The 25,820-nt window shown below is 49.4% G+C and overlaps 1 protein-coding gene across 2 annotated transcripts in view; it reads left to right on the top strand.

The window, feature by feature from the left end:
* Window positions 1-24,832, top strand: part of SLX4 (SLX4 structure-specific endonuclease subunit) — a 30,471-nt gene extending 5,639 nt beyond the window's left edge. Inside the window, exons 4-15 of one of the 2 annotated variants that reach the window (XM_088448182.1) lie at window positions 3,217-3,382; window positions 3,471-3,668; window positions 4,407-4,594; window positions 4,943-5,259; window positions 13,675-13,900; window positions 13,978-14,066; window positions 14,683-14,829; window positions 14,951-15,120; window positions 15,494-18,054; window positions 18,234-18,336; window positions 21,081-21,428; window positions 24,327-24,832. In XM_088448182.1, the coding sequence (XP_088304308.1) occupies window positions 3,217-3,382; window positions 3,471-3,668; window positions 4,407-4,594; window positions 4,943-5,259; window positions 13,675-13,900; window positions 13,978-14,066; window positions 14,683-14,829; window positions 14,951-15,120; window positions 15,494-18,054; window positions 18,234-18,336; window positions 21,081-21,428; window positions 24,327-24,654 (4,841 nt within the window). In that variant the 3' untranslated portion in view covers window positions 24,655-24,832. Of the gene's footprint in view, window positions 1-3,213; window positions 3,383-3,470; window positions 3,669-4,406; window positions 4,595-4,942; window positions 5,260-13,674; window positions 13,901-13,977; window positions 14,067-14,682; window positions 14,830-14,950; window positions 15,121-15,493; window positions 18,055-18,233; window positions 18,337-21,080; window positions 21,429-24,326 lie in introns of both variants that reach the window. The other variant, XM_088448181.1, reaches the window with a different exon arrangement.
* The last annotated feature ends 988 nt before the right edge of the window (window positions 24,833-25,820 follow it).

The following is a 25,820-nucleotide window of genomic DNA, read 5'->3' as shown; positions in this document are numbered from 1 at the left end:
TGTATACCGTATGTAGCTTATGCTGCCTGATATACACGGCCTGATTCAGAGGTGTCTGGGGCACATAGTGAGTGAGAGCACAGCCTGATCTGTATACCGTATGTAGCTTATGCTGCCTGATATACACGGCCTGATTCATGGGTGTCTGGGGCACATGGTGAGTGAGAGCACAGCCTGATCTGTATACCATATGTAGCTTATGCTGCCTGATATACACGGCCTGATTCAGAGGTGTCCGGGGGACATGGTGAGTGAGAGCACAGCCTGATCTGTATACCATATGTAGCTTATGCTGCCTGATATACACGGCCTGATTCAGAGGTGTCTGGGGGACATGGTGAGTGAGAGCACAGCCTGATCTGTATACCATATGTAGCTTATGCTGCCTGATATACACGGCCTGATTCAGAGGTGTCTGGGGGACATGGTGAGTGAGAGCACAGCCTGATCTGTATACCATATGTAGCTTATGCTGCCTGATATACACGGCCTGATTCAGAGGTGTCTGGGGGACATGGTGAGTGAGAGCACAGCCTGATCTGTATACCATATGTAGCTTATGCTGCCTGATATACACGGCCTGATTCAGAGGTGTCCGGGGCACATGGTGAGTGAGAGCACAGCCTGATCTGTATACCATATGTAGCTTATGCTGCCTGATATACACGGCCTGATTCATGGGTGTCTGGGGTACACAGTGAGTGAGAGCACAGCCTGATCTGTATACCATATGTAGCTTATGCTGCCTGATATACACGGCCTGATTCAGAGGTGTCTGGGGTACACGGTGAGTGAGAGCACAGCCTGATCTGTATACCATATGTAGCTTATCCTGCCTGATATACACGGCCTGATTCATGGGTGTCTAGGGGACATGGTGAGTGAGAGCACAGCCTGATCTGTATACCATATGTAGCTTATGCTGCCTGATATACACGGCCTGATTCAGAGGTGTCTGGGGTACACGGTGAGTGAGAGCACAGCCTGATCTGTATACCGTATGTAGCTTATGCTGCCTGATATACACGGCCTGATTCATGGGTGTCTGGGGCACATGGTGAGTGAGAGCACAGCCTGATCTGTATACCATATGTAGCTTATGCTGCCTGATATACACGGCCTGATTCAGAGGTGTCCGGGGGACATGGTGAGTGAGAGCACAGCCTGATCTGTATACCATATGTAGCTTATGCTGCCTGATATACACGGCCTGATTCAGAGGTGTCTGGGGGACATGGTGAGTGAGAGCACAGCCTGATCTGTATACCATATGTAGCTTATGCTGCCTGATATACACGGCCTGATTCAGAGGTGTCTGGGGCACATAGTGAGTGAGAGCACAGCCTGATCTGTATACCATATGTAGCTTATGCTGCCTGATATACACGGCCTGATTCAGAGGTGTCTGGGGCACATAGTGAGTGAGAGCACGGCCTGATCTGTATACCATATGTAGCTTATGCTGCCTGATATACACGGCCTGATTCAGAGGTGTCTGGGGCACATAGTGAGTGAGAGCACAGCCTGATCTGTATACCATATGTAGCTTATGCTGCCTGATATACACGGCCTGATTCAGAGGTGTCTGGGGCACACGGTGAGTGAGAGCACAGCCTGATCTGTATACCATATGTAGCTTATGCTGCCTGATATACACGGCCTGATCTGTATACCATATGTAGCTTATGCTGCCTGATATACACGGCCTGATTCAGAGGTGTCCGGGGGACATGGTGAGTGAGAGCACAGCCTGATCTGTATACCATATGTAGCTTATGCTGCCTGATATACACGGCCTGATTCAGAGGTGTCTGGGGCACACGGTGAGTGAGAGCACAGCCTGATCTGTATACCATATGTAGCTTATGCTGCCTGATATACACGGCCTGATTCAGAGGTGTCCGGGGCACATGGTGAGTGAGAGCACAGCCTGATCTGTATACCATATGTAGCTTATGCTGCCTGATATACACGGCCTGATTCAGAGGTGTCCGGGGCACATGGTGAGTGAGAGCACAGCCTGATCTGTATACCATATGTAGCTTATGCTGCCTGATATACACGGCCTGATTCATGGGTGTCTGGGGTACACAGTGAGTGAGTGAGAGCACAGCCTGATCTGTATACCATATGTAGCTTATGCTGCCTGATATACACGGCCTGATTCAGAGGTGTCTGGGGTACAAGGTGAGTGAGAGCACAGCCTGATCTGTATACCATATGTAGCTTATGCTGCCTGATATACACGGCCTGATACATGGGTGTCTAGGGGACATGGTGAGTGAGAGCACAGCCTGATCTGTATACCATATGTAGCTTATGCTGCCTGATATACACGGCCTGATTCAGAGGTGTCTGGGGTACACGGTGAGTGAGAGCACAGCCTGATCTGTATACCATATGTAGCTTTTGCTGCCTGCTATACACGGCCTGATTCAGAGGTGTCTGGGGTACACGGTGAGTGAGAGCACAGCCTGATCTGTATACCATATGTAGCTTTTGCTGCCTGCTATACACGGCCTGATTCAGAGGTGTCTGGGGTACACGGTGAGTGAGAGCACAGCCTGATCTGTATACCATATGTAGCTTATGCTGCCTGATATACACGGCCTGATTCAGAGGTGTCTGGGGGACATGGTGAGTGAGAGCACAGCCTGATCTGTATACCATATGTAGCTTATGCTGCCTGATATACACGGCCTGATTCAGAGGTGTCGATTACAGTCCCAAGCGGCCGATGTTTTCAGTCTGTGCATGCGTCAGAGTCGTTCTGCGCATGTACCGCTATTGTCTCGCCAAGGCCATCGCAATGTGGATTAGGATGCAGAGTGAATGACAGACAGTGACCATTTGGGAGTGGTAACGGTGGCGTGGCAACTAAAACACAGGCGCAGCACGGCCGTTTCGAGGCATGTCGCAGCCAGCAACTGCAGATTTGTGCGCAGTGGTTAAGGCTTCAGTGTCTCACTTGCAGCGGACACTCTGAGCGACCATAGGGTTTGTCAGAAGTCTGCTGCTGCATCTTTGTACACAAGCAGCGGACTTCGCCATACAAATCCTGGCGGATGCGACATTTGCATATTTTCTCATGATCGCTGTGTACTGGATCACAGCAGTGATGGGATCTGCGGCCACCTCTGAATCAGGCCCTAGTCTCATTGGCTTCTCCCCTCATCTCTCTCACTCCCATTCTGGTGTCCCTCCTCCCCCCAGTAGCAGCTCCTGAAGCTTTGCAGACAGATGGGGCTCTGGCCATGGCTCTACATATGGACATCCAGGAGCAGCCAGTTAGCCTGGAAGATGAAGGCCTCTTTTTTTGCCAGCTGTGCCAGAAAGACCTGACGGCCATGAACAGTGCTCTGCGAGAGCAGCATGTGAACAGGTAAGCTAGGGGAGCGTGCAGACGGCCAAGATAGCTACATAGCTGTACTACTTATACTAAGACCACATTGTTTCCTGCAATTACACAGGTGCTTGGACCAGGATGAGAGTTTGGGAGGCAGCTCAGCGGCTCCTATGGTCCCCAGTTGCCCCCTGTGTGGAAAGCCCTTTAACACTCAGAAGAGTCGCGCATCTCACCTGAAACGCTGTGCTGCACAGCTGGAGGTTCCGGCACAGACTTTGCTGCAGGCTGTTCAGAGACAGGCGGTCGAGACGGCACCACCACGGTGAGACTATGGATTTTCCATAAGATTGTAGATGTTAGATTACCTTGACTGTCCATCTTCTCAGCATACACTGTATGTCCATAACCTGTTATAGTATGAGGCACCTCATGGGTTGGGTATGGGATGCCGGCGTTCCCGACGGCTGAAGGTAAGTATATGTAACCTAAACCTCCCTCCCCGGTGTCTAAACCTAAGCTCCCTTCCCCCCTAGTGCCTAACCCTCCCTCCCCGGTGCCTAAACCTAATCCTCCCCCCAACCCCGCTACTTACCTTTGGGATTCAGGCGGTCGAGATGTCGGCACCGGTATTCCGATAAGTGTTGGGATTCTGGCGTCGGCATTGTGACCGCCAGAATCCCCGCTGTCGGAATATTAAACGTATCCCCTCTCCACAATTGCTCCGTGATATGCTTATGATCAGTCTGGACTAGCTGTATGACCTCCTCTCTTTAGGTCTCCGCATACAATAACACACAAAAGAAAGGAAAAAACCCATCTACCATAATACCGTCTCGTTGGCAAGCACTATGTAATATTTAACTCCCAGAAACATAAAATGAAAAACATTGAAATGGCCAGACACACTGCATACCCAATACATATGGTAAAATAGCACATCATTAGGTAGAGTCCCGGACACCCGCCCTGGTAGCAGTCCTCCCTCCGTAGCCGGATCAGTCCGTCGGTGTTCCGCCCTTAATTCTCTGTTACATGAAGTTTAAGTCCACCATCTTTTTAGGGCGGCCTGTGTGAAGAGGAAAGGTGTACCCAAACAGAAGGAGCCCTCGAAGAAAAGGAAGATGGCACAGACGGGTGCAGAGGTGGATGATTTACTAGTTGCGATGGCACTGTCACGTTCTATGCAGGAGGAGCATGCTCAAACCAACCCTGTCGTTGCTCGGCCTCCCCGGGAGCTTCCCCCACCAGGTGTGTTAATCAGAGACCCTAACCCAGATAACTCCCAAGCTACCATTTCTCCCCGCTATGAGCTTAGAGTGAGTGGATTCTTATACAACGTTATATAAATATTTTACTCTTCAGCATAATTAAAAAAGAGCTGAAATGCCGGAGACTGGATGCCATGCTTATAAGTGCTGCTTCACCAATTATCCTTCAGTAGTTTTCCAGTTGGCAGTAATTACCATGAACTCGCATAATATTGTGCATGACTACTGCCAGGAGTGAAGGGATCTGATGACAAGGAGGCAGTTCCACTGGATCACAGTCCGTCCAATATGCCATCTGCAGAATCAGGCAAAGCTGTTTGTGTTTTAGAAAAGAAGAGTCGCCGGAAACAGAAGGAGAAAGTGACCCCTCTGCTGCTGGTCCAGGCCCCGGAGGAGGCTGTGCAGAAGCTGCAGAAGAGGATGTCCATGCTGCTGACTGAGGAACCCGAAGAGCAAACGGTCATCACGTTGCCCCTCAGCCGCTTCTGGAGCATGGAGCTGGAAGAGTGGGAAACCTGGAGCATGCGTGGTGGAAAGAGCTGCCTGCACTGGGAATCCAGCAACATGATGGAGATGAGAGATGCTCTCAGCTACTATACAGCAGCGCTCAATCCCCCAATAACGCCATGGAATCCGCCCTCAAAGGTAATAAATGATGCAACATACATTGAGACTCTTAATACATTAATACAGCAATTATATCTATCTATAAAATTTAATATTATTTTGAAGCCGATTTTCTTTAGCTATTGTTCCCAGCTTTCCAGGGTTTTCTCTCTCTTCCTCCCATCTCGCTCTCTCTTCCCCATCTTCCCCTCTTCCTCCCATCTCTCTCCCTCTTCCTCCCATCTCTCTCCCTCTTCCTCCCATCTCTCTCTCTTCCCCCATCTCTCTCTCTTCCCCCATCTCTCTCTCTCTCTTCCCCTCTTCCTCCCATCTCTCTCCCTCTTCCTCCCATCTCTCTCCCTCTTCCCCTCTTCCTTCCATCTCTCTCCCTCTTCCCCTCTTCCTTCCATCTCTCTCCCTCTTCCTCCCATCTCTCTCCCTCTTCCCCTCTTCCTTCCATCTCTCTCCCTCTTCCCCTCTTCCTTCCATCTCTCTCCCTCTTCCCCTCTTCCTCCCATCTCTCTCCCTCTTCCCCTCTTCCTCCCATCTCTCTCCCTCTTCCTTCCATCTCTCTCCCTCTTCCCCTCTTCCTTCCATCTCTCTCCCTCTTCCCCTCTTCCTTCCATCTCTCTCCCTCTTCCCCTCTTCCTCCCATCTCTCTCCCTCTTCCCCTCTTCCTCCCATCTCTCTCCCTCTTTCTCCCATCTCGCTCTCTCTTCCCCTCTTCCTCCCATCTCTCTCCCTCTTCCTCCCATCTCTCTCCCTCTTCCCCTCTTCCTTCCATCTCTCTCCCTCTTCCTCCCATCTCTCTCCCTCTTCCCCTCTTCCTTCCATCTCTCTCCCTCTTCCTCCCATCTCGCTCTCTCTTCCCCTCTTCCTCCCATCTCTCTCCCTCTTCCTCCCATCTCTCTCTTCCCCCATCTCTCTCTCTCTTCCCCTCTTCCTCCCATCTCTTTCTCCACCTTTTCCATCCCATCTCTCTTTCGTTATCCTCTCATGTCTCTCTGATTCCTCCACTCATCCTTCTATTTCCTTCCTCCTCTTATCTCTATCTGCCCATCTCTCTCCTTTTGTTCCCATCTTTCTCTCCATCCCTCATATCATATCTCTCTCTTTCTACTTCAGGGTCCATAGGGGGTCCACAGGGTTGACCTTGGGGTATAGCTGGATCTGGATCCACGGGCACCACGCAGTTAAAGCTTTGCTGCTCCCAGGATGCACTTGGGTCCGTCCTCCTCTATACCCCGCCCCGGCCACAGGCACCTCAGTTTTAGTTGGTGCCCGGCCGGAGTCGGGTCACCCTGTCGCAGTGGGGCTGCAGGAGCAGCCCCTAAGCTTTATTTTAAAAGAGAAATTTTTTATTTTTTTCTACTTTTTTTACACTGTTAGAGCGGCAGCATCAGACTGTCCTTTAGGACGTCCACGCTGCCGCTCCTTCTCCCCGCTGGCGCCGCGACGCCAGTACAGCTCTGGGGATCGCGGCGGGACCCCAGAGCCTGTACTAGCCGGGCTCTGGGGACTCCCTTGACTGCTGCCGGACGCTACGGGGATCAGGTAAGCCGCGGGTCGCCGCGTGCGGCGGGCCGCGGATACTTCAATGCAGTCAGGAGCCTCCGGTCTCTGGGGACAGACCGGAGGCGCTAGCGGCGGCGGCGGGCTCCCCCTCAATTGAGGAATACCCCGCGTGTACGCTAGACCACCAGGGTATCAGGCTGGTAGCGGGACCGGCAACCCGGGGGTTAATTGCTAGCCAGGGGAGGCAGCCTTCCCTGTCTAGTGGCTCCTCCCCTCAGCTCAGCGCGCCTTTCAACTAGGAGTCTGGCGTCGCTGAGCTGCTCTTATCTCTCGGCCACTCCTCCTCTGAGGTCTCCGGCGGCCATCTTTACTGGCACATCGCAGACTCCCAGGCGGTATCAAGTGGACCGGTCCCCCTGTGTACCTCTCCCCTGCAAAAGTACAGTGTACACAGCGCTATAGCCCTCCCAGACACTGAATCTGGGCGGTTGATTGTAGCGGAAGGTGCAGTGAGTATAACTTTTCTGCATTGTATGTGACTATTGCTAGTGCTGCCTGTCTGTGACTTATTCTCCTTACTGTCAGCTTATAACTATCCCTTTCCTTCTCCTACGGCCCGGCAGGTGTGTGGGGGAAGGGCGTTTTTCTGAGACCCTCACTTATATAAAACACGTATTTGTGGGGTCAGTCACATACTGTTGTGTGCTACACAGTACCATATCTGGGCTGTTGTGTCGCATACTGGTGAGTGCGCGGGTGTTAAAACCGTAATTCCTCTGGTGATACCTATTTCTTGTGATTTACGGTATCATGTCTGATGAGGAGACTGAGCGCTCTGTGGCTCCTGTGCTATTTTCCTGCAGACGTTGTGCTGCTGGAGTTGATGGGGAGGACTTATCTCAGGATGGTCTGTGCGGGCGGTGCCAGCTGGTACCGGGCCCCTCCAACCCCCCTGTATCACAGGACCCTCCTTGGGCGATGTTTTCACAGGTGCTGGCGTCTATTGCGGACCGGTTATCGGTCCCATCAGCGGTCCCTTCTAGGGCGTTACCGCAGCCCACCATCCCCCATTCCCCGAGGGTTCCACAAATGTTGCGGTCTTCCCCCGGGGCCCAGACTGTGGGTCCTTACTCGGGACTGCCTGTGTATGTGCAGTCTTCCCCAGGGACGCGTCAGTCTGTAGTGCCTTTGCAGAGTTTTGCTCCGACGGCTCCTCCGCCTTGGGTGGATGTTCTATCCAGCTCCGTACAGAGTCTGGCGGCTTCATCCTCGGCGTTTCAGTCCATGTTGCAAGGTGATGTGCCACCAAGGGTGTCTAAACGTCCGGTTGTGAGTTCACTAGCTGCGCAGTTGTCGGACTCGGAAGTGTCCTCAGATGATGGAGAAATCCATGAGGACTCTGACTCTGATGTCATGGGGCAGGAGGTGGAAGCTAAGTCCTCCATTAATGTTCCAGCCTTAGATAGGGCGGTGCGGGCTATCCTACATGTTGAGGATGATGCGCCGGCTCCTAGGTCGAAGTTTCCTAATTTTAAAAAGGCCAAGGTGACCTCAACTGTGTTCCCCCTGTCTGATCAATTATCGGATCATATGGCGGCGGCCTGGCAATTACCTAGTAAGAGGTTCCATCCACAGAAGAGGTTGGCGGCGAACTATCCTTTTCCTGAAGCTCATTGCAGGAAATGGGAAACTCCGCCGGCGGTGGATTCCCACGTTACCCGCTTGATCAAAAGCGCGACGCTGCCATTGCCGTCTATCTCCTCTTTGAAGGATCCCACGGACAGGAAGGTGGAGACTTGTTTAAAGTCCATTTATTCTCTTTCCGGGGCGGTGGCTCGCCCGTCCATGGCTATCTCCTGGGTGGCTAAAGCCATTGAGGCATGGGCCAATGCCTTGGAGGATACCTTTCCTGATGAGGCTCCGGATATCCAGAGAGCGTTAGTGGGACAGATGCGGGATGCAGCTTCCTATATTGGGGAAGCGTCTTTGGATGCCAGCCTGCTCACTTCTAGGGTGTCGGCTGCAGCGGTGTCTGCTCGGCGCTCCCTGTGGCTGAGGTCCTGGAGGGCTGATGCAGATTCAAAAAAGGGTCTGGAGGCCTTGCCTTTTAATGGTGATTTACTATTTGGTCCGGATTTGGACAGAATAGTGGATACTTTGGCTAAGTCCAAGTCGGCTTTTCTCCCTTCGGCCTCTGCGCCGGCTAAAGTGAGGAGCTCTGCCTTTCGGTCCTTTCGGGTTCAGGGTAAGGCCAAGGGCCAGTCCTTCCCGAGACATTCGGCGACCAAGGCCGCACCCAAGCCCAAGAAGCAGGCATGGAGTGCTCGGCGCCCTTCTTCCAAGCAGGAGGATAAGCCTGCTGCCTGATGGGACGGGCCTCTCTCTGGGGGACCCCAGAGTGGGAGGCCGACTTCTCCAATTCGCCCAGTGTTGGCACAATACCACCACGGATGCCTGGGTTCGAGAAGTAGTCTCTCAGGGGTACGCCCTGTCTTTTCGGTTCAGGCCGCCCCACCAGTTTTTCTGTACGAGTCCTTCTCTGGACAAGACCAAAGCTGGTCAGATTCAGGTAGCTATAGAATCCTTGCTACAAGCAGGGGTCATTGTTCCCGTTCCGCAGTCTCAGCGCGGGACGGGGTACTATTCTACTCTGTTTCTGGTACAGAAACCCAATGGTTCTCATCGCCCTATCCTGAATTTGAAGTCTCTGAACAGATACCTCAGAGTTCCCAGGTTCAGGATGGAAACGTTACGTTCCATCATTCTGGCGATGGAACCCGGGGATTATATGGTCTCCCTCGATATCCAGGACGCCTATCTCCATGTGCCCATAGCACCGGCACATCAGCAGTATCTGAGGTTTGCTATCCTGAACCATCACTACCAATTTCGGGCGTTGCCTTTTGGCCTTTCCACGGCTCCGAGGGTGTTCACCAAGGTGATGGCGGTTATGGCTGCCCACCTTCGGGGTCAGGGTCTACGTCTGTTGCCGTACCTGGACGATCTTCTGCTGCTGGCGAGCTCCCCGGAGGTGCTTCTTCGACATCTCCACCTGACCATTGCTTGTCTTCAAGCACACGGGTGGTTGATAAACTGGAAGAAGTCCTCCCTGATTCCATCACAGCGGATGGTTCATTTGGGAGCCCTGCTGGATTCTCGTCAGCAACGGATTTTCCTGACTCCGGTGAAGGTCTCCTCCCTGCAGCTGCGGATACACAGTTGCCTGAGCAGTTGCCGCCTGTCGGTCCATTCAGCTATGAGAGTTCTGGGGTCCATGGTGTCGACATTCGACATGGTGGAATTTGCCCAGTTCCATTCCCGGCCCCTGCAGGGGCTGATTCTATCGGAATGGAACGGGTAACCTCACCGGATCCGCTCTCAGATGCTGGTGTTGTCCGCGGAGGTTCGGCAGTCTTTGGCTTGGTGGCTTCAGACGGCGCATCTGGTCGAGGGGCGCCCCTTTTGGATCCCGGACTGGGTCCTGCTCACGACGGATGCCAGTCTTCGGGGTTGGGGGGCAGTGACCGGCTCATTATCGCTTCAGGGTCGTTGGTCCGCGGAAGAAGCACTTCTCCCCATCAACATCCTGGAACTGCGGGCTGTGTACAGGGCCCTGCAGTCGTCCGGCCCCGCTCTTCACGGAAGGGCGGTTCAGGTGCAGTCCGACAACGCCACCACGGTGGCGTACATCAACCACCAAGGGGGAACTCGCAGTCGGGCAGCAATGTCGGAGGTGTCTCGCATTCTTGCTTGGGCGGAGTGTCACGTTCCAGCGATCTCGGCAGTCTTCATTACCGGAGTCCTCAATTGGGAGGCGGACTTCCTCAGCCGTCACGATGTGCATCCTGGGGAATGGTCGCTTCACCCAGAGGTGTTTCAGCTACTCGTGGACAGGTGGGGGCTGCCGGAGCTGGACTTGATGGCCTCCCGTCACAATCACAAGTTGCCCGTTTACGGGTCAAGGACAAGAGACGCAGGCGCCTGTCTGGTGGACGCGCTGTCGGTGAAATGGACGTTTCACCTGGCGTATCTGTTTCCTTCGATATCCTTACTTCCTCGGGTTCTGCGGAAATTCAAGCAGGACGGCGGCACGTTCGTGCTGGTGGCTCCGGCGTGGCCCAGACGTCCTTGGTACTCCGATCTGAGGTGCCTCTCCATCGACGCTCCGTACCTTCTTCCTCAGCGTCGGGACCTGTTGTCTCAGGGGCCCTGCCTTTACCCGGATCTGGGTCGGCTGTCTTTGACGGCGTGGCTCTTGAGACAGCCGTCTTGAGGTCTAGGGGTTTCTCCAGTTCAGTGATTGGTACCATGCTTAGGGCACGCAAGCCTGCTTCCGTGCGGATTTACCACAGGGTGTGGCGCACTTATTTTCAGTGGTGTGAATCCAGAAACTATGATCCGCAGGTGTTCCGGGTTTCCAGAATCTTGGAATTTCTTCAATCGGGTTTGGACCTCGGCTTACGCCTGGCCTCTCTGAAGGTTCATGTGTCTGCTTTGTCCGTGTGGTTTCAGCGACGGATTGCTACACTGCCAGATGTTTACACCTTTTTCCAAGGTGTTCTCAGGATCCAGCCTCCCTTCGTGGCTCCGGTGGCTCCGTGGGACTTGACGGTGGTACTGAGGGTCTTGCAGGGTCCTCCTTTTGAGCCGCTTGAGTCGGTGGAGCTCAAGTGGCTGACGTTTAAGACCATTTTTCTCCTGGCAATTGCTTCGGCCAGGAGGGTTTCAGAATTGGGGGCGCTTTCCTGTCGCCCTCCTTTTCTGATTTTTCACCAGGACAGGGCAGTGCTCCGCACGCGTCCTGAGTTTTTGCCCAAAGTGGTTTCAAAGTTCCACATTAATCAGGAACTTGTTGTGCCAGCTTTTCAGTCACCTGATCTTTCTGCTGGTGAGGCTTCCTTGGATGTGGTCCGGGCACTTAGAATCTATGTGGACCGGACTGCTTCGGTTAGGAAGTCGGATTCTTTGTTTGTCCTCTTCGGTTTTCACAAGAGGGGTTGGCCTGCCAACAAGCAAACGTTAGCCCGTTGGCTTCGTTCAGTTATTTGTGAGGCTTATGCGCAGGAGGGTTTACCTGTGCCAGCCTCTGTTAAGGCTCATTCCACTCGTTCTGTGGGTCCCTCTTGGGCTGCTAGACGTGGCGCCTCCGCTGTTCAGCTGTGTAAGGCGGCTACTTGGTCTTCAATTCAGACGTTTTTGAGGTTTTATGCGTTTGACACCTTCGCCTCTCAGGATGCATCCTTTGGGCGCCGGGTACTCCTTTCAGCACAGGAGCGTCCCCGCCCTTAGTTGAACTGCTTTGGGACATCCCCAAGGTCAACCCTGTGGACCCCCTATGGACCCTGAAGTAGAAAACAAGAGATATGGTAAGAACTTACCTTTGTTATCTCTGTTTCTACGAAGTCCATAGGGTCCACAGGGCGCCCGCCCTGACGCACCTGGCTTCAAATGGGCTGTGTGGCTGGTCACCGGTTTTCCGTCTCCCATTTCTGTGAGTATGGTTTCTTGTGTGTTCCAGTCTTCCTTCTCTCTGTTTAGTCTCCTCCTCCGGCCTTAGCTGCTTACCAACTGAGGTGCCTGTGGCCGGGGCGGGGTATAGAGGAGGACGGACCCAAGTGCATCCTGGGAGCAGCAAAGCTTTAACTGCGTGGTGCCCGTGGATCCAGATCCAGCTATACCCCAAGGTCAACCCTGTGGACCCTATGGACTTCGTAGAAACAGAGATAACAAAGGTAAGTTCTTACCATATCTCTTGTTTTTTCTCATCTCTCTCTCCTTCTCTGCTCTCTCCCTCTTTCTCCCATCACTTTCTCTCTTCCTCCCATCTCTCTCTCCCTCCCATCTCTATCTCCTTCCCATCTCTCTCTCTTCTTTTCTTCCTCACATCTTTCTCCCTTTTCCCAACAGCTCTCTCTTTCCTCCTCCCATCTCTCATTCCCTATAATGTCTCTCCCTCTCTTCCATCTCTCCTCCCTTCCCTTCTCCTCCAATCTCTCTCTCCCCCTTCTGCCATCTCTCTCCCTCCTTCATCCTCCCATCTCTATCTCCCTCCCATTTATTTTCATCTTCCCATCTCTCACTTCCTTTCTTACTCACATCTTTCTCCCTCTTCCTAGCTTCACTATCCCCCTCCTAGTGTTCATTCTCGCACCCTACACCTGTCACAGCCCGTGCAGTTCCTCCTTCCTGCCTGAGATGTCGCTTTCTGGTGCTTCTAGCACACACAGACTAGAGTGTGCTAGAAGCACCAAAGCAGAGAGCGACACCCCAGACAGAAAAGAGAAACTGCACAAGTTGTGACAGGTGCAGGGTGCGAGAATGAACACTATCCTCCCACCCCTCCCTCCCTCCCATCTTTCTCTTTCTCTCTCTTCCATCTTTCTCTTTGCTTGTGCCATCTCTCTCCCTGCTTCTTCAATCTCTCGCTCCCCCTCCTGCCATCTCCTTACCTATTCCTGCCATCTCCTCTTCCTTCCACCTCTCTCTCTCCCTCTCTTCCCATTATCTTTCTCTCTTTTCCTGCCATCTCTTTCCCCTTCCTCTTAATTATCTCACATCTCTCTCTCTCCCTCCTCATCCTCCTATTTCTCTCTCTCTCTCTCCTCACTTGTTCCCATCTTTATTTTTCTCTATTGCCTTCTTCCTCTTATATCTCTTCCATTTCTCCCTCTCCTTCCTCCGGCGGGGGTCGGCACAGGTGGTGGTGGTTGTGCTCCTGGTTGTGGGCTTTATCCTCCCCCGGTAGTGAAGGGGAATGTCACAGGTGGCTGGGGAAGGGGGGTTTGGATATAAGAGGATGTGTCAGGGTATCAGACAACCAGTGTAAGCTGTTAGGCGAGACGGGTCCTCCCTCATGCTCTCATTGTGCTTGTGCTAGACAGACATTTACCGGGATTATATTATAGATAGACTATGTCTCCATGTCTGTTGTTCCCTCAGAAGCTGCTGAGTTCACAGCCACGTGAAGCTACAGCCAACACGACTCCTGGCAGTTCACAAAACCAAGGTTCCATTGACAGAGATCTCCATTCCGCGAGTACTTGTGAAGACAAGAACCCTCCGTCTGACAGCCAGAAGGCTTTGCTGGACTTGGCAGAGTTGGCAGGAGAGGGGATGACCCTCACTCAGTGGAACTGTGCGGCCAGCAGTACCAGTGACAGGACAGGTGGGCTAAGAGTGCACAGTATGGCTTCAAAGCATTGCCACATATTACTTTATATTCATAATAATGATTCCCCACAGGCCGAGAATCCCCGGTCAGCATTCCACCGACTGGATTCATCCCACAACAGGAGGAGCAGAACAATAAACAGAATCAGGCCGCAAGTACCGTAAGTTTGTCTGTATTAGTTCTCTTATCATCAGATTCACCATCAAAGCTTATGGCAGGTTTAGTTCCTCCATCTGAGTATGGCTTCCTGTGTGAGCACTTGTGCGTCTTTGGACACAGTGATATGCCCGCGCCACATCTTCGTCCGCTTAGCCAGCCAGCGGTAGCTTCACGTGGCTGTGAACTCATGGACACAGACCCTGGCCTCAGCATGCAGGCCGCCCCCCCAAACGCTTCTGCCTGTCAATCGAGCAGAGGCTTGGGGGAACTCCATGCACATATATTCAGAACGGGTCCTGCGCACGCGCTGAGTAGGAAACATCGGAGATGTGCGCTAGCCATCGGGTTAGCAAACATCTCTGAGTCAGGCCCTCTGTTCTGTCATTCTATCTGTTCATTCGGTTGTGTGCACTGCGTCTCTCCATATAAAGCCGTTTCTTTGTCTCTCCTATAATCACATGTCGTATAACGTAGGGAAGAGAAAGAAGCTGGAAGTTGCCATTGTACACAAACTTTTACTTAGAAGGTTTCACAACAGATAGGAGAAGACCTCATAACATTAATATCTCCACTATTTTATCTGTTTCTCTCATCTTTTCCGTCTCTTGCGTTTTCAGGCCGCATTTGTAACTCTAGCAGCAGATTTCATGGAGATGGTGAACAACCCCCATTTGAGTGACGCACAGCTGCAGACTGACTGTGGAGAGGTGCTAAATGTACATATGTTAGTATTATATGCACGCTGCCCCCTGCTTGTCGAAGCGGTAAGTGTGATGGTATTAACATAATTTTTTTGCTTTCACTTGCACCATTGTCACTGCTGTTACTGCACATTTCACTTTTGTACAATTCTATCTTTTACCTGTTTTATTAATATTTGTTCAGGTGCACGCTGAAGGATTCTGGGTACAAGAAGCCAGCACCGGACGCGTGCGACGTCTTCTTCTCAATGATGTATCCGCCGAAGCGGCCCTCTCTTTTCTTCGCTTTCTGTATTCCGCCAACACTGCCATCCCCAGCCACTGTATGGCGCACGTTTGTGAGTTGGCCCGCAGGTGTGTCTTTTTGTTTCTCTTTCTCTCACACACACACATCTTTGCGGTCCAGGGTCAAAATCAATAAGTTCTGTTCGCCAGCAGTTTCCAGTAGTGTGGTTCTCTGGTTGTTTCCACATTGTCAGCCCCTTTGCTAGGTGATTGCTGTGGGAGGGCAGAGGTCACTTGATACGGGCTCACTTCATGGCAAAGGCAGAATGGTTTAATGCTTATGAATTATTTACCTTAATATTATTATCTGAAAATTGTGTTGCGTTGCTTTCTGCACAAAGTTACGCACGACCATAGGTATTTAATTGTTTTTATCACATGTAAGCAGCTTCTTTGTGTACTATCACATTGTGAACTGTCTTCCTCCTGTCCTCTGTTCTAGGTTCGGGGTTAACAGTCTCATAGACACCTGTGAACAACTGGTTGGTGAGCAGCAGGACTCTGAAGCCCCAGTAACCACACAAGAGGATGGCGATAATGGAGGAGAACGGGCAGAAACCTTCCAAGAGTTGTTGAAATCAATGTGGTTGGATGAGGGTGAAGACGTCTTCACAGACCAGGAGGCAGAAGGACTTCCGGAGAAGGAACGGTTGGATGATGGCGGCGTTGGAGAGGGGGAGTTGGAGGAGATCTACGAATTTGCAGCCACTCAACGAAAAATGCCAGTAGACCAAGATAAAGGTGGAAATAGCAGTGAGAATGAAGCTGAAAATCAAAGCAAGGAGTCTGAAGACAACTCTCCTGAACCCAGAAACCATATTGCAGGAAGGACAGGACCAATTATTGATGCAGTGAACCCGCATTCTACAGATTGGCACATGGAGACTTCGTTGATAAACACCAGTCCACTTAAAGCTTCTCCTGTCCACAAAGATGGGAAGTGTTCTCCTTTTGGGAAATCTCCCACTTGTCTTACTTCAAACAGCCTGGAATCTTCTCCTGCATTTCCTACTTTAGATTCACCAGCTTGGCTTAAAACTCAGCCCACTCGTCCCTGCTCTGTGTCTCCCATTCAGTCTCCTCGCAGATTTAATGCCCCAGCTGCCTCTGCTGCTCGTAGACTCTTTTCTAAGGATCTTGCTAATCATTCACAAAGCCCTTCAGCCACTTCTGTAAAAAGTGCTTCTCCTATTGTTCATGCAGTTTCATTGACTTCACCAAACAGATATGAAGATCCTGAAGGAGATTTGTTTGCTCAGCACAGCCATCCATCTCTTGATGACAGCTTTGACCGCATGTTTTCAGAGACTTGTGGGGAATATGTGGAGCCTTCAGGTATTTGTGAATCTAGGTCCTATGTAAGTCCAACTAGTCCAAAAGATCAGATACCCATGCTTACAAGTTCACCTTCTGCCAACCCGTGTCCTACTCTTCCTGAGCTCGGATCTTCTGCTAACATCCAGCCACAAACCGATTCGTTTCTAGAGAGCTCCTCATATGGACACAAAAAGTCTCCAGCCTCCAGTTTCAAAGGACATCATGATACAGCTCCTAGCCAAAAATCTTCAAGAAAGGCTACTTCTTCTCCCAAAGTCTTAGCCCAAGAATCAGACATCATATTGATCTTGTCGTCTGATGAGGAGACAGAATCCAGCACCCAAGCTACAGCCGTGAACGTAAAAGGACAAAATAATAAGTCTGTCATGTCCAAGGGTATTAAAGAGTCTCCAGTTAGCTTCAGCGTGAGAAAGAGCAGTGAGAATCTTTCCCACCTGGAAATGAGCAGCAGCTCAGAGACCTCTTGGTTGGTACCTGCTACACCTTTGCCTATTTTAACAGAGTCACGAGTATCCCAACTGCAGACCTCGCGCTTCCCTCGGTCACCTCAAACTTCTCTGCAGATCTCACATTTATCTCGATCACCTCAAACATCACCAAAGACCTCATGTTTCCCTCGGTCACCTGAAACATCACCAAAGGCCTCACATTTCCCTCTGTCACCTCAAACATCACCAGTGACCTCACGTTTCCCTCGGTCACCTCAAACATCACCAGTGACCTCGCGTTTACCTCGGTCACCTCAAATATCACCAGTAACCTCGCGTTTACCTCGGTCACCTCAAACATCACCAGTGACCTCACGTTTACCTCGGTCACCTCAAACATCACCAGTGACCTCACGTTTACCTCGGTCTCCTCAAACATCACCAATGACCTTACATTTTCCTCGGTCACCTCAAACATCAGTGACCTCACGTTTCCCTCAGTCACCTCAAACTTCTCTGCAGACTTCACAATTATCTCAGTCACCTCAAACACCACTACAGACCTCCCATTCTCCTCAGTCACCTCCAACCTCCAAGACCTGCAATCAAAATATTTCTCATTCAAGCTTTGTTAACCCATCTCAGACAAGCTTGGGGTCTTTGCCACTATTGTCACCTAAGACATCTTTTAGTTTAAATCAATCCCTGTGTACCAACATCACGGAAAAGCATAAGAAACGTCAAGAAGGACGCTCTAGCATTGCAAGTAAAGTAACTTCTTCACCACCAACGTCTATTGCTAGTAGCACTGTGTTTGAGGTTGGGGATAGCGAGGATGAAGACCCTGTGCCAGAGCCCCAATCCAATACCAGTGACTGTTTCCAGATGGACTATGATGAGCCCCCTATCCATATAGAAGATTTATGGTCCAATATGCAGGAGACACCAACAAGGCCTCACTCTTCCCCAGAGGGCAAAACTCCTTCTCTCTCCTGCCAAACACCTACCAAGCGTCCTGAAATTCAGTCCAGCACTGTGTTACTGAATGGAAACACAGAACCAGCCAGCAGTCTCGAATCTCCTCCAACCGCGGCCTCACGTGGTAACCAGCTGAGCTTCCTGAACTCCAATCTGTGGGATGAATGGGAAGAGGAAGAGCCTAAGCTGCCTGCTGTTCTCCCTCTGTCTCAGCGAATGAATAAAGTTCCAGATGTGCAGAAGGAGCTGAGGACCCCAGGTATGTTACGCTGAGATACTTCAGATTGGTTTAACTAGGATGAGGGGCATATTATAGATCCTGACTTGTATCATTGTAAAGTGTAAGCTAAGAGGCTTTGATATCACATTGTCTCACTGTATGAATGTGCCACACACTGAGCTTCTGGTCTCCCATCAATTCCTCTGCTTCCTCCGTAGTGACCATTGTGCGCCGGAGAGAGCTTGCTCCTAAGGTCCCTATCACTCCATTACCTCATTATTCCGACATGGACACCCCAGTTCTGAAAAAGGAGTTGAATAGGTGAGTGTATAGAACATATAACAACATGTTGCATTGGGGGGCTCAGAAATGGGGTGGTATAGGTCCGGTCTCCTGGAGGCTGCAGGCCATTCACCCCAGCATGACACTAGCTAAACTATTCTAGCTGAGTGTCCTTATAAGGTGGATCTAGTCCCAGTCCTCTGGGCCTGTTTTCTCTCTGATTTTCTATAATTTATTTTAACTGACACCCCCATAGTGCCTTTTGGTTATTGTAACCCCTATTCTGTACCTTATCTTGGCAGGGATAGGGATACATTTATGACCTCTCCCTCCAAATTCCCAGTCTTCACTAAAGCCCTGTACATATTTCTAGGGTGTTGAATTACTGATGGGCAAATTGACAACGGTTTTGTTTTGCATATTTTATTGTACACATTAATTTTCATTTCTTTTGCACAATTCTTTCTTTTTATATTTCACCATCTTAGCAAATTTAATATAGTGGATTTTAATGCATACCTATTAAAAATATTACATTTTAAATTACCAACGTGGGTCCCAGTGCACCCATTAAAGCTACTTACTTTTCTTCTTTGTATATGTGATTTCTATAATGTTTAAGTAGCGGGTAGCACCTCAGCAAGCTTTATATTTATTCTGTCGATACAGATGAATTGATTAACAGCTAATTGGAGAGAGGACAAACGAAACTGTTAACTATTAATTACAAAATAGATGGCTGGCGCAGGATTTGTGCTCTATTTGTAAAACATCAGCTGTCTTTGTAGCCGATGTTAAAGAGACTCCACGTCCTTTCCTTCTTGTCAGTCCTGGCGGCTTATGTAATAGGTTGCGACTTGCAGGAGTTCCCACAGCGGCTGCGAGTCTTCCCTTATTTTTAAAGCGCCAATCATTTTAATGGCAAAACCAAGCTGATTTTACCTTTAAATGGATTGTAGCTTTAAAAATATGGAAAGACTCGCAGGAGTTTCCATAGTGGCTGCAAATCGCAATCTATTACATAAGCCCCCAGGTCATCATCTCCCAGGAAGAAATCCTTCTAGGCTCTAATCTGAGACTTCTGCTGCTTCGGCACAAAAGACTGAAGACTCTCCTAAGGTGTTTGTGAAGGTCATTGATAGCCTGATTGAGGTGGTGTTAGAGACGCTAAACAGAGGACAAGGCAACTTCTCTCATCACCCATAGGATTATTCTTGACAGGCGCAATGAGTTTAAATCCTCACATAAAATGCGCTCAGTCACTGGGTGTTTTTGTCATCTTTTTTACTTTTTCAAGTGATATCGTTCCAAAATAAGTTACGTAAGCATCACATTTGTTCCTCATGCAGCGGCCTACAAAGATTCTTTGGAGAAGCATATGGATGCCTTCATTTAGTATTGGTTTTAAAAATTGGGGTATGATTTGGACCCCTCTTTCGCCATTGTCTGGATCAAGCAATGAGTGCCGGGGAAAATCATGTTAAGGCTACCATCTGACGGTGCATTCCCTCGTTGAGTTGGCCCATCACATTGCAAAAGGTCAACCCTTTCATTTATGAGACAGGGAAGCCCCTTTCAGCGCGCCCTCTGGTACATGATCTGGCTAGCATCGCCTTACAGGGAATTCTCCTCTTTGGGCCTGAGATCTAAATAATTACTTTGGCTTGAATGTATACAATACCCTACTCTCCCTGCGTTGGAAAGTCCCCCCCATTCCTGTGACCCTGAATGCAACACTTGAGAAAATTGGATTTTTGTAGTTACTGTCCCTCTCTTTTTTAGTTCATTGCAGACACAGGGCTCTGTCTCCGATGTTATCATGATCATTTTGTTTCTCTTGTTGCCTGTTATTCTATTGCTGTTGTTGTGTACCCATATGTCTGCTTTGGGAATGACTGCGTTGGCAGTGTCATGCCATGTGCTGTATGATTTTATGTGTCCTTGTACAAACAGTAATTGTACTTCGTCATTGTTCTCTATTACCCATGTGATTTGTATGCTAACAGTCTGGCGATGATGATAATGACGTGAGTCTCACATAATACGGTCGCAATTACTAACGCTTACAGCAATCGTAAATCCTAAGTGACTGTCCGCCTGTATTCGGAGACATATGCATCCATGTCACTGCGCCACCCCTGCCCTGTGACGCGAGAGCAGCCATAATTACTAGTATGCGCACACTTACACCTGCCCCATGCTGGGTGCCGAAGATATGACTGCAAATGTCTTGCACAGTCCATATGCAAAACACACCCACTATGCACCCATGGGATCCTTCTCTTAGGTGCGAACGTGCTGTTGCCACCCAGTACCGCCCTGCCGTCAGTGAGAAGAGACTGAGATGCATAGCTGCACTTTGTTGCCTATGTCGGCTGCGTGCGACTCTGATAAGGCTTCTGCCTCGCCCTCCAGCTCCTATGCATAGAGCGCCACTGGCATTAGGGAGGAGCTTCCAGCTAAAGAGAGGGAGGAGCCAGGTAAATAGGTACCTGGTTGAATTTATAAAAAAAAATAAAAAAATTCTGGAACGAACATCCCAATGTATAGATTTCATTGCACTGCTAAAGACACGATGTCACGAGTGGTCCACATGATAACCACATGCCACATGCATATCATTTGCCATATGCAAGTGCGTTATACAGTATAAAGGGCATTTCTGTGGTATGATATAAACATGTCTTGGACAGTTACCATAATTGAGACGCATCACAGACACATTACTGAGCTAAGATTTATCTGTCATTGGATTTAATCACCTCCCCCCCTCTGTCATTTAGATTCGGGGTGCGGGCTCTCCCCAAGAAGCAGATGGTGCTGAAGCTGAAGGAGATCTTCAGTTATACACATCAGGTTATGAGCTCAGACTCCGAGGACGATGTCCCTACATCTCAGCCCCATCAGAGAGTCCGCAGCAGCGTGGCTCAGGCTCAGCCGCAGCCCGTTCCCAGGAAAGCGAGACCTGGAGCCACCACTAAGGCTCCCAACAACCCAAAGAGAGGGAAGAAGGTAACATCTGTGTGTGCAGCACAGGAAACAGATACAGGAGATGATCAACCACTGACAGCATCACAGGAATCTACTGCATCCTCTGTGGCCGCAAGTGACACCTCCTCCTTATCCCACAGGTAATGAGCGTACAGACACCTACATTTTTCACACTTTATTTTTGGCAGCAGTAGGATGTATAGGGGGAAGTCTGAGATGATTATTGTGGTTACAGTGACATTACACTGTAGAACAACATAATGCGTGTAATGGTCTAAGTATAAAAGCAATTTCCGGACTACTTAATGCCCATTGTCACAAATGATACCTCCATGGGCCGGACCTTTATTCGTATGTGCAAACCCTCGTTTCCTCCTATGCAATCCAGTCTCATTTAAAGGGCTCTCATCACCGACACACAATGTAAGACTCCATGTTGTGGGCTGCAAAGGCATTCGGCCTGTACATTAAATAGTAACTAGTGGCTACTCTGAGCCCTGATTTGTGTTCATAATGCGATGGAGGGAGCACACTCTACTACTTGATGGAAACCTGATAGAAGTTTGTAGATGTAATAATATGAATGTAAGAGCTCTGGATGTATAAATGAGAATATAACGCTGGAGAAACACAATAAATTATGGTATATAACAGTTGGTAATAATGAAAGCCTGGTTATGTTCCTGATTCCTTCTTTATTTAGTAAGTCCTCGGTCTATAATGCATATGCACATTACGTGTAGCTAACCCTGATTCGCCTCTAGGTGGCAGCATGTTTCTCAGTTTAAAATGAATGACCAATGCCACTGGCTGGGTATGTACTAGCAGAACAACACAATGGCACTTATTATTATTATTATCCTTTATTTTTATGGTGCCACAAGGGTTCCGCAGCGTCTTACAAAGTACATAAATGTTTGAGCAGAACAAGAGAACAGTGACTTACAGTACAGGACAAGTACATGGTATATAAGCATTGCTGCAACAGTGGTCATAACCCTCAAATAAGTAGTACGGTGGCAGAAGTGAAGGGTTAAGTGCTTATGGTAATAGTAAAGGAAGGAAAAGCACATGGGGGAGAGGGCCCTGCTCGTGAGAGCTTACATTGTAAAGGGTAGGGGTAGACAGACAGGGGTGACACAGATGGGATAGACAGTGAGCATGGGACAGAGTGTTAGGATGAGAGATGGGTGGCTTTGATGAAGAAGTGGGTCTTGAGAGCCCGTTTTGAAGTTTTGCAGAGAGGTGGAGAGTCTGACAGGGTAAAATTATGCCACCTACTCATAGTAGAAGCAGCCAATTGCCCCTGGTTTGTAATGAATTGATAGGCTGTATTCTGCTTCAGCCCACAAAACAATAGCATGTTTGCTCCAGGTGCAGATTAAGTTACAGCACAGGGATCTGTAATATTATTGTCATACGTACTTTATTTTTATAGTGGCAACATAAGCAAGCCCACAGTACAATCAGGGAGACTAGCGAACATACTCAGTATTAACAATACAGGAAGATAGAATGAAACAGGTTAGAGCCCTGTTGTCTAGAGCTTGCAGTCTAAGGGTGTCTGTAGTTATCATGTATAATGTACTGTGCATATAGAGACTGGGGAAAGTGACATTTTAAAGCTGGGTACACACTATCTGACGATTGGTAAGTGTATACTCTCTCACCAATCGTCTGCCTGATGTGCCGGGCTTGACAGCTCAACTGGGCGGGGCATTTAAATTGCCCGCCCAGTTGAGCTGTCAATCACCACCAGGTCTTTGCAGCATTTGTACGTGCGATCGGCGGGCCGCCCATTCACACCAGCTAATCTGCAGGCCATCTGCTGTGCTGCACAGGAGATCAGATATGTCTGTTAACAACGTCGTTCACAGACCTATCCACTGTACACACCCAGCAATGCTCTTTAGATATATATCGCCCGTTCAATATATCTATCAGTGTGTACCCAGCTTAAGTGACCTTAATGGGGATAATGATCTTTATCATCACTCCTCTGTACTGTGGGGTGCAGAGATTACACCTCTTGCTGAACTAGAAGACCCAGCATTCCATTCCTGCCCCTAGAGCAGTTTTTTAGCCAAATGTGTAACTAAAAAGCTGTTTCTCAGTGCGCTCAGTTGCTGAATAGCAGCACAATGTTTCCGGAGACCTATAAGATTCTTTTGTAATCTGTGTAGAACATGTTGCGGCAGGTCTAGGGTATCTTCGTGTTAGCTGGACACATAGCAGTTCTACACATGTGGGTGCCAACACATGGTGCATTGGGAGAAAGGCCGGATCACACTCCAAAGCTCACTGGGGTCTATCCATACTATTGGAAGATATCTACACACACAGGATGTTAGTGGTAATCTACCAACCACATCAGCCATCTTACTTGCAATAACCCTATCTGGAAATTCAGGGTTCATGAGAACACCCTTACTGATAACAGTTTGGGGGAAATATGAGTTCTAAAAATTTTTTTTTTTTAAATTTAATAAGAGAAGTCCTCAGTCAGTGGCATGAGAACACATCTGTCTCTGTCTGCTCCGTTTTACCAATATATTACAATTAGGGGTTTCTACCGTGCTCGTCACATCAATGTAGACTGTGGAGAATTACTAGTATTCACCACTAGAGGGCAGAACTGCTAAAGCTCTATTTGATCCATAATACTTTGTACCCACTACATCAGTGTTGGCTAACCTTGACACTCCAGCTGTTGTGGAACTGTATATCCCAGCATGCCCTGCCACAGTTTTAGCATGCCCTAATAGCAAAACTGTAGCAGTGCATGCTGGGTTATGTAGTTCCATAACAGATGGAGTGTCAAGGTTAGCCAACACTGCTCTACATCTATTTTAAATTAAGTTTTGAGCATTTAAACAACTATCTGAGTTGTAAATATGAGTCTCTTATATATATATATATATATATATATATATATATATATATATATATATATATATATATATGTCAGAATTCCAGATCTCTTAATTGTATGTGAATACAAAACCAACAGTCAGACCATTATGGGTTTCTCTTTACAGTTCCAACACCAATGAATTTGAAACTGCGTTTGCAGACGAAGATGACGATGAGCCAATGGCAGCCTCACAAGTTGCCAGCAAAGAGGCGCTCACAACGGAGGCAGTGCGGAGGTTCATAGAGAACCGTCCCGAGCTCCAGAAGCGGATCCTGCTGTACCAGCCCCTGGATCTGGCCGCACTCCACGCAGAGCTTAAGCAGAATGGGATCAAGGTGGCTGCGGGGAAGCTGCTGGACTTTCTCGATGCACACTGCGTGACTTTCACCACCGCCACCGCACGCAAGGAGAAGACCAGCCGAGGAAGGAGGAAAGCCGGGAAGCGCCACTGAGCCATTTTTAGACCAGTCTGCCTGCTAAATAAGAGGTTAAACCATCAGTGTATATATAACTTAACGTAACATAATTGAAATTATGTTTATAAATTTTAAGGTGAGAAAAAAAAAAAACGTATGAATTTGTAAATTATGAATGTTTTGTATATGTTAATTGTATATGGAATAAATACGAGAAGAGTATAATGGCTTCTTGCTTCTGAATAGAACGCAAACAAGTTTTGGAAGTGTCTACTGTACATCAGAAGTGTTCATGATGTTTGATTCATCAAAGGTTTTTCATTTAAAGAATAAGGGGCCTATGTATTAATAATTTCGGAACTTTCTCGATTTATTAAGGTTTTATAGCGCATTGAAGATATCCGCTGCTATGTACAAAAGGGAACTCGCAGGAACAGCAGTTGCGTTAACCGCTGTCCCTGCGAGTTATATCCCCGGCATTTAGTAGGAGTCTGACACTGCACATGCTTACAGTGGGCCTAATTCAGACCCGCTCGCGAGCGGACGCTCGCAAGCGGGTCGATGGTGCCCTAATGCGCATGCGCACGACGGAGAGAGCTCCGTCGTGCACATGCACGAGACCCGGCGAGCGACGAGGAATCCGTCGCTCGGGGTCTCGCACCAAAGGGGGCGTGCTGTCGATGGTGAGTGATAGCACGCCCCCTTTGGTGGGCGTGCCGGGGGCGTGGCTGCCAGACGGAGGCGTTCCCATGGGAACGCCTACCGTCTGAGTCCGGCCCCACTGACATCAGTAGTGATGTCAATGGGAGTGATTTTGGCTCTGATAGAGCCAAAATCACTCCAGGGCTTGTGGCAGACGAGACCCTACCGCAGGGTCTCGTCGCAAGCCCGATGGTCGCGATGGTCTTGACCATCGCGACCATCATCATGGACTCTCGCTATAGCTGTCGGTGGTAAACCACAGCTATGCGAGCGTACATGAGGCCGCTCCAAGAACAGGTAGGAGGGCCCTGATTCAGAGCGAGCGCTCTGGTCAGAGCGTTCGGCTCTGAATCAGGCCCAGTGTTCGCTACCCCCGCTGGCCGGAGGCTGCGGGGGAGAGAGCAGAAGATCTCTGTCCTGCTTGTAAGGCTCCATAGGCTTAATACAGTTGACACTATCTGAAGATGGTGTAAACTACCGGGGCCAAACTCGGAAAAGTT

This window comes from Taudactylus pleione, unplaced genomic scaffold (assembly GCF_031769625.1).
Source record: "Taudactylus pleione unplaced genomic scaffold, aTauple2 ptg000451l, whole genome shotgun sequence".
Classification (NCBI taxonomy): Eukaryota; Metazoa; Chordata; class Amphibia; order Anura; family Myobatrachidae; genus Taudactylus; species Taudactylus pleione.
The sequence above is the reverse complement of the archived record's forward strand: the minus strand, read 5'-3'. Positions and strand labels throughout refer to the sequence as shown.